Source organism: Stegostoma tigrinum, chromosome 5 (assembly GCF_030684315.1).
Source record: "Stegostoma tigrinum isolate sSteTig4 chromosome 5, sSteTig4.hap1, whole genome shotgun sequence".
Lineage (NCBI taxonomy): Eukaryota > Metazoa > Chordata > Chondrichthyes > Orectolobiformes > Stegostomatidae > Stegostoma > Stegostoma tigrinum.
The window spans coordinates 117,017,288-117,031,379 of record NC_081358.1 but is presented as its reverse complement, the minus strand read 5'-3'; the positions used below and the strand labels follow the sequence as shown (position 1 = coordinate 117,031,379).

The 14,092-nt window shown below is 45.2% G+C and overlaps 1 protein-coding gene across 4 annotated transcripts in view; it reads right to left on the bottom strand.

Annotated features, from left to right (window-relative positions):
- Positions 1-214: 214 nt before the first annotated feature.
- Positions 215-14,092, bottom strand: part of LOC125451745 (guanine nucleotide-binding protein G(s) subunit alpha-like) — a 323,770-nt gene continuing 309,892 nt past the window's right edge. For all 4 annotated transcript variants that reach the window (XM_059646234.1, XM_059646235.1, XM_059646236.1 and 1 more), the window contains 4 exons: positions 12,276-12,396; positions 6,927-7,057; positions 3,444-3,511; positions 215-1,093 (listed from right to left, as the gene is read on the bottom strand). In XM_059646234.1, coding sequence (XP_059502217.1) covers positions 947-1,093; positions 3,444-3,511; positions 6,927-7,057; positions 12,276-12,396 — 467 coding nt within the window. In that variant the 3' untranslated portion in view covers positions 215-946. The remainder of the gene's footprint in view (positions 1,094-3,443; positions 3,512-6,926; positions 7,058-12,275; positions 12,397-14,092) is intronic.

Sequence of the window (14,092 nt, the reverse complement as noted above, 5' to 3'; positions counted from 1 at the left end):
ACAGCCATAATCAAGGCACAAAGATCGTCTACAAGTATTTTTCTTCAATAAAGTTGTACAAAATAATACATTTTACAGTCTGTACAAGATAATAATCAGCAGTAAAACAAACAAAAAAAGAAGAAACAAATGTCGGACGATTTGTCCATTCATGATCTAAGCTAATGGATTGTAATTGACAGCTTGAACAAACAGTTGTGTGTGTGTGTGTGGGGGGGGGGGGGGGGGGGGGGGTGCTGTTTCCAGCCTCAAATTGAAGCAGTTTCTGTTCAAGGTCTAAGATGTGATGAGACTCGATAGCCCCAAGACCTCAAAACATTGTTCCTACTTGTAGGACTTGGACAACCTGCCTTGTTTTGTCCTTTAAAAAAATCTTTGCCATTGCTGGCTTTAGAGGAGGTCCTTTTCTTTCAGCCGCCCTGTGTTTCTTAATGCTGAAAACAGTGAAACTATTAAATATCGTGGTGCTGCTACATTGCGTGAACTTCCTCAACAGTTTTTTTTAATGACCCGATGCAAAAAGTGCATTTTCATCCTAATATATTTTACCCCATCAAGTACTCTCAAGTGTTGTGTTGAAAAGAAACCCAGACGGGGAGAGGTCTGAGGGTACTGCCATCTTGTGCTGCCCAAGAGCAGAGACGACTAGACAATAGAGCTACAAGCCTGGAGAGAGACAGGCTGAGGTATACTCAGGCATCTGTCAGACACAGAGGTAGCCAGAGGGCTCAGTGGAACCACAAAGAAGGAGCAGAAGCAGAGCTTTTAAAAAAATAATATAATGGGATGCATGAAGAAGGGAATACAAGAAAGGATGAGTAAAGAAGGAGAGAATTTTGAGAGCAAAGTAGATCCACTTCGCTCATATTTCTCCCACCTTGTGTGGGCACATTAAGAAAAAGGGAATCAGGGAGTCCAAAAATCAAGAACTTGGGTTGTTTCTCCATCACAATAGTTCATACTGGCGAAGGTGCATTCTCTGAATAATGTCTCGACAGTCATTGAATACTCTGCGGATGTTTTCTGTATCCACGGCACAGGTGAAGTGAGGGTAACAGTAGTGTCGTCCATCTCCACTTGCCGTGCTGATCTTCTGCAGAAAGAAGCAACAGTAGCTGGTGAATACCTGCCTTTGCACAGGCTCACAGCTTAGGTACTGATTTGTGGATACAAAGGACATATGTGTAATGTTTCGAACATGACATGGTTACCCTCTGTCTTTCAGCTACTAAAAATATGCCAAACAGACTTTCCCGTAATGCTGTAACAAAGGCAACAGCATGTACTTTCAACATTGTTAAAAGATCCAAGGCTTCTCCAAGGGTATTATAGAATGAAACAATGTTTGACACCAAATTACAAAGAGATACTGCAAGGGATAGCTCTTGAAGAACAGCTTAAAGCAGGAGAGAGACGCAGTGATGTTTAGTGTGGGGATTCCAGAATTTAGGGATGAGGCAGCTGAAAGCATAGAATCATAGAATTCCTACAATGTGGAAGCTGGCCATTCAGCCAATCAAGTCCGCACCAATCTTCAAAAACCATCCTACCCAGACCTACCCCTCTACACAATCTCTGTAACCCTGCATTTCCCGCAGCTTCTAACGATGGAAGGAGGAAAACTGGGGACATGCAGGAGACTAAAATCAGAACAGCTCAATGATGTTAGTGCTTCGGACTAGTCAAATTATAGTGTCGACTTCAAGATCTTTATTACCTACAGCCCCTATTAAAATATAAAAACTTACAATGCACAAGTTCCCAAATTACACTGTATCTCTCACAAAACATATTTGAGGATCAAACTGTGGAGAAGAAAGGGACAAACACAAATATCACTGAACTAAAGAGGGGAGGGGGGAAGCATGCTAACGTGTTAGAAGGAAGTCCAACGGGTGAAAAATTGTGCATTCTTTTCAAGCTTGGATGATGTGCTGCAGGCTTTGCAATTGCTTTTCAATTTCTTTTACATTACTAAATAAAATGTAAAAGTCTCCAATAAAAAGAGGAACTGAAAGGAACAAATCAGCTGGTCTAGTAGCATCTATAGAGACAGAGCAAATGTTTTTGGGTCTGCTGGGAGGTTCTTAACTGGAAATGTTAACTCTGCTTCTCTCTCCAAAAAGGCAATCAGGCATTGCCCAGCTTTCAGGGATAGCAAGAACTGCAGATGCTGGAGTCAGAGATAGCACAGTGTGGAGCTGGAGGAACACAGCAGGCCAGGCAGCATCAGAGGAACAGGAAAGTTTCGGGTCAAGACCCTTCTTCAGAAATGGAGAGGGAACTGGGAAATAAACAGAGAGGATGGGTGGGGATTGGTCAGTGGAATGGGTGGGAGAGAAGATGGGCAGATTGTGTTGAGTCAAGGAGGCGGGGACAAGAGGGAGGGTTGGACATGGGATGAGCCCAGGGTTGTGGATGTTTAAAAACTGGTGAATTCTGTGTTTAGGTCATCAGGCTGTGGGCTCCCGAGCCAGAATACTAGGTGCTTGTGGGTGGTGCCAATGTGATGTTGGAGGCGGCCCAGAATAGACATGTCACCCAGATAGCAGGAAGGGGAGTTAAAATGGTTGGCAACTGGAAGGTATTGTCGTAGGTGCTCTACAAAATGGTCTCCGAGTCTACATTTGGTCTCACCAATGTACAGGAGGCCACATCGGGAGCAGCGGATGCAGTAGACCACATTAGCAGATGTGCAGGTGAACCTCTGTCTGATGTGCAACATTTGTTTGGTGCCTTGAAGAGAGGTGAGGGGGGAGGTGTAGGTGAAGGGGTAGCACTTCCTGCCATTACAGGGAAAGGTGCCAGGGTGGTGGAGCCAGTGGGGAATGTGGAACGGATGAGGGAGTCATGGAGACAGTGGTCCCTATGAATGGCAGATAGGGGTGGGGAGGGAAATATATCTTTGCTTGTGGGGTCAAATTGTAGGAGGTGGAAGTGGCACAGAATGATAGACTGAATGATATATAAGGGAGGCAATGGCCTAGTGGAATTATCGCTGGATTGTTCATCCAGAGACCCAAATAATGTTCTGGGGACATGGGTTCGAATTCCATCAATAAATGTCTGGAATTAAGAATCTAACGATGGCCGTGAATCCATTGCCGATTTTCAGGGAAAATCCCACCTGATTCACTAATGTCTTTTTAGGGAAGGAAACTGCCATCCTTACCTGGTCTGGCCCATATGGGACTCCAGACCCACAGCAATGTGGTTGGCTCTTAGCTGCCCTCTGGGAATTAGAGATGGACAATAAATACTGCCTAGCCAGCGATGCCCTTGTCCCATGGATGAATTAAAAAGTGCTGAGGTTGGTGGGGTGATATGCTGCTTTTATTTTTGATTTCCAGCATTCATAGTGTCTTCCCAATTGGTTCCATTAACCAGCAGTTTGAATGTCCGATTTCCTTCTGAAGCTGCATCAATCTCAATTAAATACTCACAAGAAATTCATCCCGTACAAAGTATTTTGCTCTTGTAACTCTTGCATCTTCTCCAGGTTCTGGAGTTGCTGTTTCCAAAACAGACAAACAATGAATTTAAAATAAAAACAGTTGAAGGAACAGCTTATTAGTTTATTGCTGGTTCATTATCAATCACACCGAGACCCACTGGAAGTAAGTGAATTGAAGGCTATAAGGCAGAGTTGCCTCTGATAGACATGTGAATGGTTCCAGAGAGGAAATAAATGCAGGCATTTACAGCAGCTTGGGGCTGGGCTGGATGGGTATTCTAGGATAATATCAGGCTGTTAAACTGTATTTTATGGCATTCTTTCAGCGCAAATGTCAAACTGGCAACTAGCTCAGAGGGACTAGGAACAGTTCAGGGAGTACGGTCAAACAAAAGCAAATTGGATCAGGGTACATGACAGACCGGAGACAGAGAAAGGCTTAAATGATGATAAAGGAACTCCAGATCATCAGTAAATTCATTCAAATAATTATCTTTCCAAATGCAATAAATCAGAGCATGTGAGCAATTAGTTCACGGAGGTGAAATAACTGTACAGTCACCAAGTCACTCTTTATTTCCCCAGGGAAAGTCCTTGACACTGATCCAGCTCCCTCAGAGTCAGCTCTCAGTAAACACTCTTGTTTATATTTGTCATCCAGGGCTCCCTGATTGGACCTGATTAACAGCCCCAATCAAGGAACTCATATTCTACAAAGTCCACTTGGCTGACTTTGTTACAATCATCACAAGAGGTAAAAATAAGACATGCTGCAAATATTTAATTCTGATGATATCTGTGGTGAGAAACAGAGTTAGCTGAAGAACTTAATAAGTACTTTGCGTCAGTCTTCACAGTGGAAGACATGAGTAGTATGCCAACAATTAAGGAGAGTCAGGGGGCAGAGTCAAGTATGGTAGGCATTACAAAAAAGAAAGTGCTAGAAAAGCTAAAAGGTCTAAAAATTGATAAATCTCCTGGCCCCGACGGGCTACATCCTAGAGTTCTGAGGGAGGTGGCTGAGGAAATAGTGGAAGCTTTGGTCGTGATCTTTCAAAAGTCTCTGGAGTCAGGGAAAGTCCCAGGTGATTGGAAAATTGCTGTTGTAACACTCTTGTTTAAGAAAGGACCAAGGCGAAAGATGGAAAATTATAGGCCAATTAGCATAACCTCGGTAGTTGGTAATATTCTAGAATCCATTGTCAAGGATGAGATTTCTAAATTCCTGGAAGTGCAGGGTCAGATTAGAACAAGTCAGCATGGATTTAGTAAGGGGAGGTCATGCCTGACAAACCTGTTAGGATTCACTGAAGAACTAACAAATATGTTAGACCAGGGAAACCCAGTAGATGTTATCTATCTAGACTTCCAAAAGGCCTTTGATATGGTTCCTCACGGGTGGCTGCTGAGCAAGGTGAGGGCCCATGGTGTTCGAGGTGAGCTACTGGCTTGGATTGAGGATTGGCTGTCTGACAGAAGGCAGACAGTTGGGATAAAAGGCTCTTTGTCGGAATGGCAACTGGTGACAAGTGGTGTCCCGCAGGGTTCAGTGTTGGGGCCGCAGCTGTTCACTTTACATATTAATGATCTGGATGAAGGGACTGGGGGCATTCTGGTGAAGTTTGCTGATGATACGAAGATAGGTAGACAGACAGGTAGCACTGAGGAGGTGGGGAAGTTGTAGAAAGATTTAGACAGTTTAGGAGAGTGGTCCAGGAAATGGCTGACGAAATTCAATGTGAGTAAATCTGAGGTTTTGCACTTTGGAAAAAAGAATACAGGGATGGACTATTTTCCAAATGGTGAGAAAATTCATAAAGCAGAAGTACAAAGGGATCTGGGAGTGTTGGTCCAGGATTCTCTAAAGGTTAACTTGCAGGTAGAGTCAGTAATTAAGAAAGCGAATGTAATGTTGTCGTTTATCTCAAGAGGGTTGGAATATAAAAGCAGCGATGTGCTTCCGAGACTTTATAAAGCTCTAGTTAGGGCCCATTTAGAATACTGTGTCCAATTTTGGGCCCCACACCTCAGGAAGGACCTACTAGCCCTGGAGAGTGTCCAGCGGAGATTCACACGGGTGATCCCTGGAATGGTGGGTTTAACGTATGATGAACGGCTAAGGATCCTGGGATTGTATTCATTAGAGTTTAGAAGGTTGAGGGGAGATCTAATAGAAACTTACAAGATAATGTAAGGTTTAGAAGGGGTGGATGCTAGGAAGTTGTTTCCGTTAGGCGGGGAGACTAGGACCTGTGGGCACAGCCTTAAAATTTGATGGGCTAAGTTTAAAACTGAAATGACACGACATTTCTTCAGCCAGAGAGCGGTGGGCTTGTGGAATTCATTGCCACGGAGTGCAGTGGAGGCCGGGACGTTGGATGCCTTCAAGGCAGAGATCGACAAATTCTTGATCTCAGAAGGAGTCAAGGGCTATGGGGAGAGTGCAGGGAAGTGGAGTTGAAATGCCCATCAGCCATGATTTAAATGGCAGAGTGGACTTGATGGGCTGAATGGCCTTACTTCCACGCCTATGTCTTATGGTCTAAGGTTTTAGGTTAATACCCTTTTATCAGAACATGGGGGAATAAGTAATGTGGCATGTTTTAGGCAGTGACAAGAGGAAAAGTGAACAAAAGGGAAGGTACTAGGGTAAAGACAGGAAAAATTATATTCCAGAAGAGTTGATGGTGCAAGGCAAGAAGGGAGTGGTGCTGGATCAAGGAAAGTAGCGAAAGATGTGGCCAGAGGTTCTGAAGAAAGGTCATTGATCTAAACTGTTAACTTTGTTCATTCATCCATAGAGTTACCAGGCCTAAATATTTCCTGCATTTTTGTTTCAGATTCCTGGCAAATGCACTGTGCTCTTGTGTGTGCTTTATCAAGGTGTGAACGGCAGAACCGTCAACAGCTGCCATGTGAGAAATGCTGATCTTGTCTGACATTCTGTGGATTAAAAAAAAAGCACACACATAGGAGGTAACAAGGTGTAGTGCTGGATGAACACAGCAGGCCGAGCAGCATCATAGAAGCAGAAAGGCTGCCATTTTGGGCCTAGACCCTTCTTCAGAAAAAACGTCAGCCTTCCTGCTCCTATGATGCTGCTTGGCCTGCTGTGTTCATCCAGCTCTACACCGTGTTATCTCGGATTCCCCAGCATCTGCAGTCCCTGTTATCTCTCACACACAAAGGAGGTAAGGCTTTCCTGAGGTGAAGGTGAAATGAAAATCACTAACGCATACAGAGGTTTGGAACTCTTCTGCAAACAGCAATTAATGCTTGATCATGTTCATTTGAAATCTGAGGTCAATTTCTTTTTCTCACTCCTAGGCAATGAGGAATATGCATACAAGGTAGGTGGATGGACACTGATAAGGCAACATCTCAAGGCTCAAGGGGGCTAAATACAGTTCCTGCTCCTTTGTTCTTGTTCCTAAGGAGGCTGTACATAAGTATACAACACTGAAAGCATTACCGTCGTCTGGTGTTGTGTAGCGTGTATATTCTGGAAAATAGTCTTCAATTTTGGATTTTCCTGCCAACACTTTCTCAGCCAGAAGGTCTTGTTTGTTTAAGAAGAGGATGACAGAAATGGTTCGCAGCCACCTAGCACAAAGGTACAACAGTCAGCATGTGGTAAAACAGTTAATTATACTGATACAGTGTTGTGTTATCTGGGATCTGAGTAACCGTCACACTTTGCAGTCTGTTTGTGCACAAGAGGCCCATGCTTAGTTGAAGTTGCAGCTTTTATCAAGACTTCTGCTCAATGCAAATTTGGGCTTCCATTTGTCTGCAATAGTGTCCAAGTTTGACTTTAATGTTGGTTCCCAACGTTTCAGCAATGGCGAAATTAGGGCAATGGGGTCTGCTGTGCCAGGAAGTGTAGACTCACAACCGCACAGTTAAAAGCATATTGCAACAGAGAATTGTGGTCCTTAGAATGATACAACACAGAAGGAAGCCAAGATAATAAAATTTGAGGCTGGACGAACACAGCAGGCCCAGCAGCATCTCAGGAGCACAAAAGATGACGTTTCGGGCCTAGACCCTTCATCACAGAGAGGGATGGGGTGAGGGTTCTGGAATAAATAGGGAGAGAGGGGGAGGCGGACCGAAGATGGAGAGAAAAGAAGATAGGCGGAGAGGAGAGTATAGGTGGGGAGGTAGCGAGGGGATAGGTCAGTCCAGGGAAGACGGACAGGTCAAGGACGTGGGATGAGGTTGGTAGGTAGGAGATGGAGGTGCAGCTTGGGGTGGGAGGAAGGGATGGGTGAGAGGAAGAACAGGTTAGGGAAGCAGAGACAGGTTGGACTGGTTTTGGGATGCAGTGGGTGGAGGGGAAGAGCTGGGCTGGTTGTGTGGTGCAGTGGAGGGAGGGGGCGAACTGGGCTGGTTTTGGGATGCGGTGGGGGCGGGGAGATTTTGAAGCTAGTGAAGTCCACATTGATACCATTGGGCTGCAGGGTTCCCAAGCGGAATATGAGTTGCTGTTCCTGCAACCTTCGGGTGGAATAAATTGTGGCACTGCAGGAGGTCCATGATGGACATATCATCTAAAGAATGGGAGGGGGAGTGGAAATGGTTTGCGACTGGGAGATGTAGTTGTTTATTGCGAACCGAACGGAGGTGTTCTGCAAAGCGGTCCCCAAGCCTCTGCTTGGTTTCCCCAATGTAGAGGAAGCCACACCGGGTACAATGGATGCAGTATACCACATTGGCAGATGTGCAGGTGAACCTCTGCTTAATATGGAAAGTCATCTTGGGACCTGGGATAGGAGTGAGGGAGGAGGTGTGGGGGCAAGTGTAGCATTTCCTGCGGTTGCAGGGGAAGGTGCCGGGTGTGGTGGGGTTGGAGGGCAGTGTGGAGCAAACAAGGGAGTCATGGAGAGAGTGGTCTCTCCGGAAAGCAGACAACGGTGGGGATGGAAAAATGTCTTGGGTGGTGGGGTCGGATTGTAGATGGCGGAAGTGTGGGAGGATGATGCGTTGTATCCGGAGGTTGGTGGGGTGGTGTGTGAGAACGAGGGGGATCCTCTTTGGGCGGTTGTGGCGGGGGCGGGGTGTGAGGGATGTGTTGTGGGAAATATAGGAGACGCGGCCAAGGATGCTCTCGACCACCGTGGGGGGCAGGTTGCGGTCCTTGAAGAACTTGGACATCTGTGACGTGCGGGAGTGGAATGCCTCATCGTGGGAGCAGACGCGGCGGAGGCGGAGGAATTGGGAATAGGGGATGGAATTTTTGCAGGAGGGTGGGTGGGAGGAGGTGTATTCTAGGTAGCTGTGGGAGTCGGTGGGCTTGAAACGGACATCAGTTAGAAGCTGGTTGCCTGAGATGGAGACTGAGAGGTCCAGGAAGGTGAGGGATGTGCTGGAGATGGCCCAGGTGAACTGAAGGTTGGGGTGGAAGGTGTTGGTGAAGTGGATGAACTGTTCGAGCTCCTCTGGGGAGCAAGAGGCAGTGCCGATACGGTCATCACTGTACCGGAGGAAGAGGTGGGGTTTGGGGCCTGTGTAGGTGCGGAAGAGGGACTGCTCCACGTAACCTACAAAAAGGCAGGCATAGCTGGGGCCCATGCGGGTGCCCATGGCCACCCCCTTAGTCTGTAGGAAGTGGGAGGATCAAAAGAGAAGTTGTTGAGGGTGAGGACGAGTTCGGCTAGGCGGATGAGGGTGTCGGTGGAGGGGGACTGGTTGGGCCCGCGACAACCGCCCAAAGAGGATCCCCCTCGTTCTCACACACCACCCCACCAACCTCCGGATACAACGCATCATCCTCCCACACTTCCGCCATCTACAATCCGACCCCACCACCCAAGACATTTTTCCATCCCCACCCTTGTCTGCTTTCCAGAGAGACCACTCTCTCCGTGACTCCCTTGTTCGCTCCACACTGCCCTCCAACCCCACCACACCCGGCACTTTCCCCTGCAACCGCAGGAAATGCTACACTTGCCCCCACACATCCTCCCTCACCCAAATCCCAGGCCCCAAGATGACATTCCACATTAAGCAGAGGTTCACCTGCACATCTGCCAATGTGGTATACTGCATCCACTGTACCCGGCGTGGCTCCTTCTACATTGGAGAAACCAAGCAGAGGTTTGGGGACCGCTTTGCAGAACACCTCCGCTCAGTTCGCAATAAACAACTGCACCTCCCAGTCGCAAACCATTTCCACTCCCCCTCCCATTCTTTAGATGATATGTCCATCATGGGCCTCCTGCAGTGCCACAATGATGCCACCCGAAGGTTGCAGGAACAGCAACTCATATTCCGCCTGGGAACCCTGCAGCCCAATGGTATCAATGTGGACTTCACCAGTTTCAAAATCTCCCCTTCCCCCACCGCATCCCAAATCCAGCCCAGTTCGTCCCCTCCCCTCACTGCACCACACAACCAGCCCAGCTCTTCCCCTCCACCCACTGCATCCCAAAACCAGCCCGGCCTGTCTCTGCCTCCCTAACCTGTTCTTCCTCTCACCCATCCCTTCCTCCCACCCCAAGCCGCACCTCCATCTCCTACCTACTAACCTCATCCCACGTCCTTGACCTGTCCGTCTTCCCTGGGCTGACCTATCCCCTCCCTACGTCCCCACCTATACTCTCCTCTCCACCTATCTTCTTTACTCTCCATCTTCGGTCCGCCTCCCCCTCTCTCCCTATTTATTCCAGAACCCTTACCCCACCCTCCTCTCTGATGAAGGGTCTAGGCCCGAAACGTCAGCTTTTGTGCTCTTGAGATGCTGCTGGGCCTGCTGTGTTCATCCAGCCTCACACTTTATTATCTTGGATTCTCCAGCATCTGCAGTTCCCATTATCACAGAAGGAAGCCAGTTGGTTCGCTGTGTCTGTGCCTGAACTAGCATCGAAGCACAGAGTTTATTTTACAAGCAGCAAATGATTGCGAGTAGCAGAATCGTCACAAGAGATGGAAAAGAATCACCAACAAGCAGCTACATTGCAGACTGGCTCCCTCTGGTGGCAACCCCCTTGGTTGTCATGAACTAAAGAAAGCTTTAGTTAAATTTTACACTATACTGGAAATTGGTTACAAGACCTGGAGCAACATAAAGAAGTGTTTATAAAGCACATAGAGTAAGGAATATTTCATATTTATTGGTTACCCGTGCAGTTTTATAGTTTGTGACTGCACCAGTATCACAACTTCCACAAGCAGCCAAATCATTGTAACCATGCAGACTGGAGCAGAGCACAAATATAAACCGGGGAGGTGTTGATGGTAGGATAGCTGGAAGCTTGTAAATACCTGCAGATTAAATGGCCTGGTCTGTGCTGTAAATTCTACATCAGACCCACATAACAAAGAGAAGTATCTAGTGTTACAGCACCGATTTTGTTTCTCCCCAACTGTAAACCTGACCACACTCGCTCTTGTGTTGACCTTTCTCAAAACATACTGCAAAGTGCCCCTCCTTCAGTTGCCAGTCCCTGCTGGCTATTGAATTGTGGAGGGTAGCACACGTGCAAAGCCAATGTTTGCTCTCATCTAACAGCCTGTACCACACCATCTCTTCACAGCAGGAAAGTGACAGTGGGAACCAGCTACTGATGATTTTTCCCCTTTGTTCCTAGCTCAGGCAAGCTAACAGTGATTCTGAAATCTGCAGTATTATTGCTGTCGTGATTAATTTACTCAACATGGCCAGGGTAGCAACCCATTTTGCAAAGTCAACTGTGAATCATTTCTTTTCAGGGGAGAAGTGAATCAGCTTTCTTGTCCTCTCCTGATGTGTATAACTATGCCATTCACAGAATCAGCCTTGTAAATAATTTTTACACTTTCACCAGGTCTCCAAACCTGTTTTAGAAAATGGTGATGAGAACTGTACAGAGAAATCCAAATGTTGTCTAACCAAAGCTTGATCCATATTTGAAATCATTACTCTACTCTTTAACTCTGTCCAACTAGAAAATGAACCTGTGTGCTTGGTTGACTTCTGTGATGGCCTTATTGAATTCAGTCCAGTAATTTGCATATTTAGACCAAAGAAAATTCTGGAACCTCATATACATTATTTCTTAATGAATAATGTACATGATACCTCGTATTTCTTGCTAAGATAAACTTCACAATTGTGGGTTGAAAGTAATTTGCTAATTATATACTTATTCTGCAAGTTTATTACTGTCTTCCTTTAGTTTGTTGCAATTCCTCCCACTATGGGCTATGTCACCAATTTGGTATCATAGACAAGTTTAGAACTTGTCTTTTTAATGAATAACAGAAGGGCTAGCAATTTAAATATAGGTGCATTCTCAGCTCCTCTCTAAAATAGGGAAGTATGATAATTATTGATGATAATTGATAAAATTATTGATAAAAATTGATGATAATTAATGGTGACCTAACTTGCTCTTCAAGAATATTATCACTAAAATTCCCACTGGAATTACAACAGAATGAACTGGACAGTGTTCCTATTCAACACCAGCAGTCAATTTCACTTAGGGGCAGATTGCAAAGTTATTTGTAAAGATTAAAATTAATACACCCAGCAGAATCAGAAATGTGGGGATCCAATGTTCTAAACACATTTGTTGTAAATGCAACAAGCTTGCTTTCTCTACTGCCCAGCAATATGCAGTTGACCCAACTTCTCATTAATGGCCACAAAAAGACCAAATCTAAATTAAGTTTGTGATAGATTGGCCCAGTTCCATGTTAACTGTAAATTGTAAGAGACAGGGGAATGAAAATTACAGGAAGTGCAACCCTAAACAGCTAATAAAACAGTATTCTTACAAAAAACGTTATCCAAATGTATGTCTGTATTAAAATAAAAAAGCACGTTTGCTTTTACCTGTTATTCCAAATGCTTTTGAAAAGATCAAGAGCTTCACGGAGTCGATTGGTGTTGTTATCTTCCCTTATCACCATATTGTAGCTACTACTGGCCACCACAAAAATAATGGCTGTGACGTCTACATGCATATGGGGGCAGTGACAATTCCATTCAGTCCAGAGAGACGGGGAGGGAGAGGAAATGGGAGCAAAAGAAAAATAACATGGTTACTGGATTCAAATGTTAGATCCCGTTTTGGTAACAGACCCAGTTTTGTTGTTTGCAATGCTAGTTAAACAACCAATTGGTCTTGAACAAACTCTAACAATACTCAAGTGCAACAAAGTCAGATGTCACACAACACCAAGTTATAGTCCAACACATTTATGTGAAATCACAAGCTTTCAGAGCTTTTCTCATGTTTACCCGATGAAGGAGCAGCTCTGATTTTGTCCCCACCCCCGTCCAACATCAGCACCTCCACATCATAAGCTTAATGAGGTGGCAACGGTGTGACCAGTGAAGGGAGCATGACAAACAGACTGCTGACATCCAACATGACCATTCAGAGCTGAAATCGTCTATAACTGAGAACTGACTGACCAATGACTTGCTCTAAATGTCACTGTGTGCTGCCAAAGTAAAGACCAATCTTCAGATCTGAAATACACTTCAGGCTCCAGTTGCACTAATATAGAAAGGATATTAAACTAAAAAGAGTCAGAAAAGATTTACTAGGATGCTACTTGAATCAGAATGTTTGAATTATAAGGAGAGGATGGATAGGCTGGGACTTCTTTTCCCCTGAATTGAAGGAGACTGAGATGTGGCTTTATAGAGGTTTAGAAAACCATGGGAGACACAGATAAGGGGAACAGCCAACTACTTTCCCCCACGACAGGGGTGTCTCCAATTAGAGGGTACAGTTGGTTCTGCTCTAACATGTGCTTTTTCAATGCAAATTGGCTTTAACACGATTGAAGAATTTAGACCCCTATCTGTAGACACGAACTTTCCTTACCTGTATTGGCTATAACGCAATTCTAATCCCATTTGTTTAAATGGTGCGGCTATTGAGCGATTTTCTTATAATGTGAGATCGGATGAGAACGGAACTATCACGTTACATCAGAACTGACTGTATATGTTTAAGGTGAGAAGGGAGAGACACACAAGGGTCCAGAGGGGCAATTTTTTCACACAGGTGGTGATGAGTGTCTGAAACAGGCTGCCAGAGGTAGCGGTGGAGGCGAGTACAATTTCATCATTTCAACAGATGCATGAATGGGATGGGTATAGAGGGATATGGACCAAACACAAGCAAATAGGACTAGTTTAAATTGTGAAAACTGGGCAGCATGGATGAGTTGGGCCAAAAAGCCTGTTTCCAAAAAGCTGTAAATCTTTATGACTCTAATATCAGTTCAGGAAAGTAGTTTAATTCATGGTTAAAGAGAAAAGTAACAATTACACCGGGCTACTGAAAATGTGTTTTGGAGGGAATTCATGGCTATAATATGATGGTGGCTGGCAGATGGTTTATGATTTCACAAAAAGGGGCAATTGCATTGGGCTGACTGTAGCTCTTGCAATCTCAATCTGATTAGGTCCCCCCGAAACCGACCAATTCACATACCCATTTTCTCTCCAAGTATATGGTCACCTGGGACTCAGTATATATCCCTGAAATTGGGAGTTAGCAGCACCATTTTAACCGCAACAAAGGGACCAGTGGACTTACTCACCCATTCTACATAACCATTTGGGAAAGGGCTTACCATTGACTGGCTGAATAGTCCAAATGTTTCAGTTGTTCAGCAACTTTAAAGATTTTA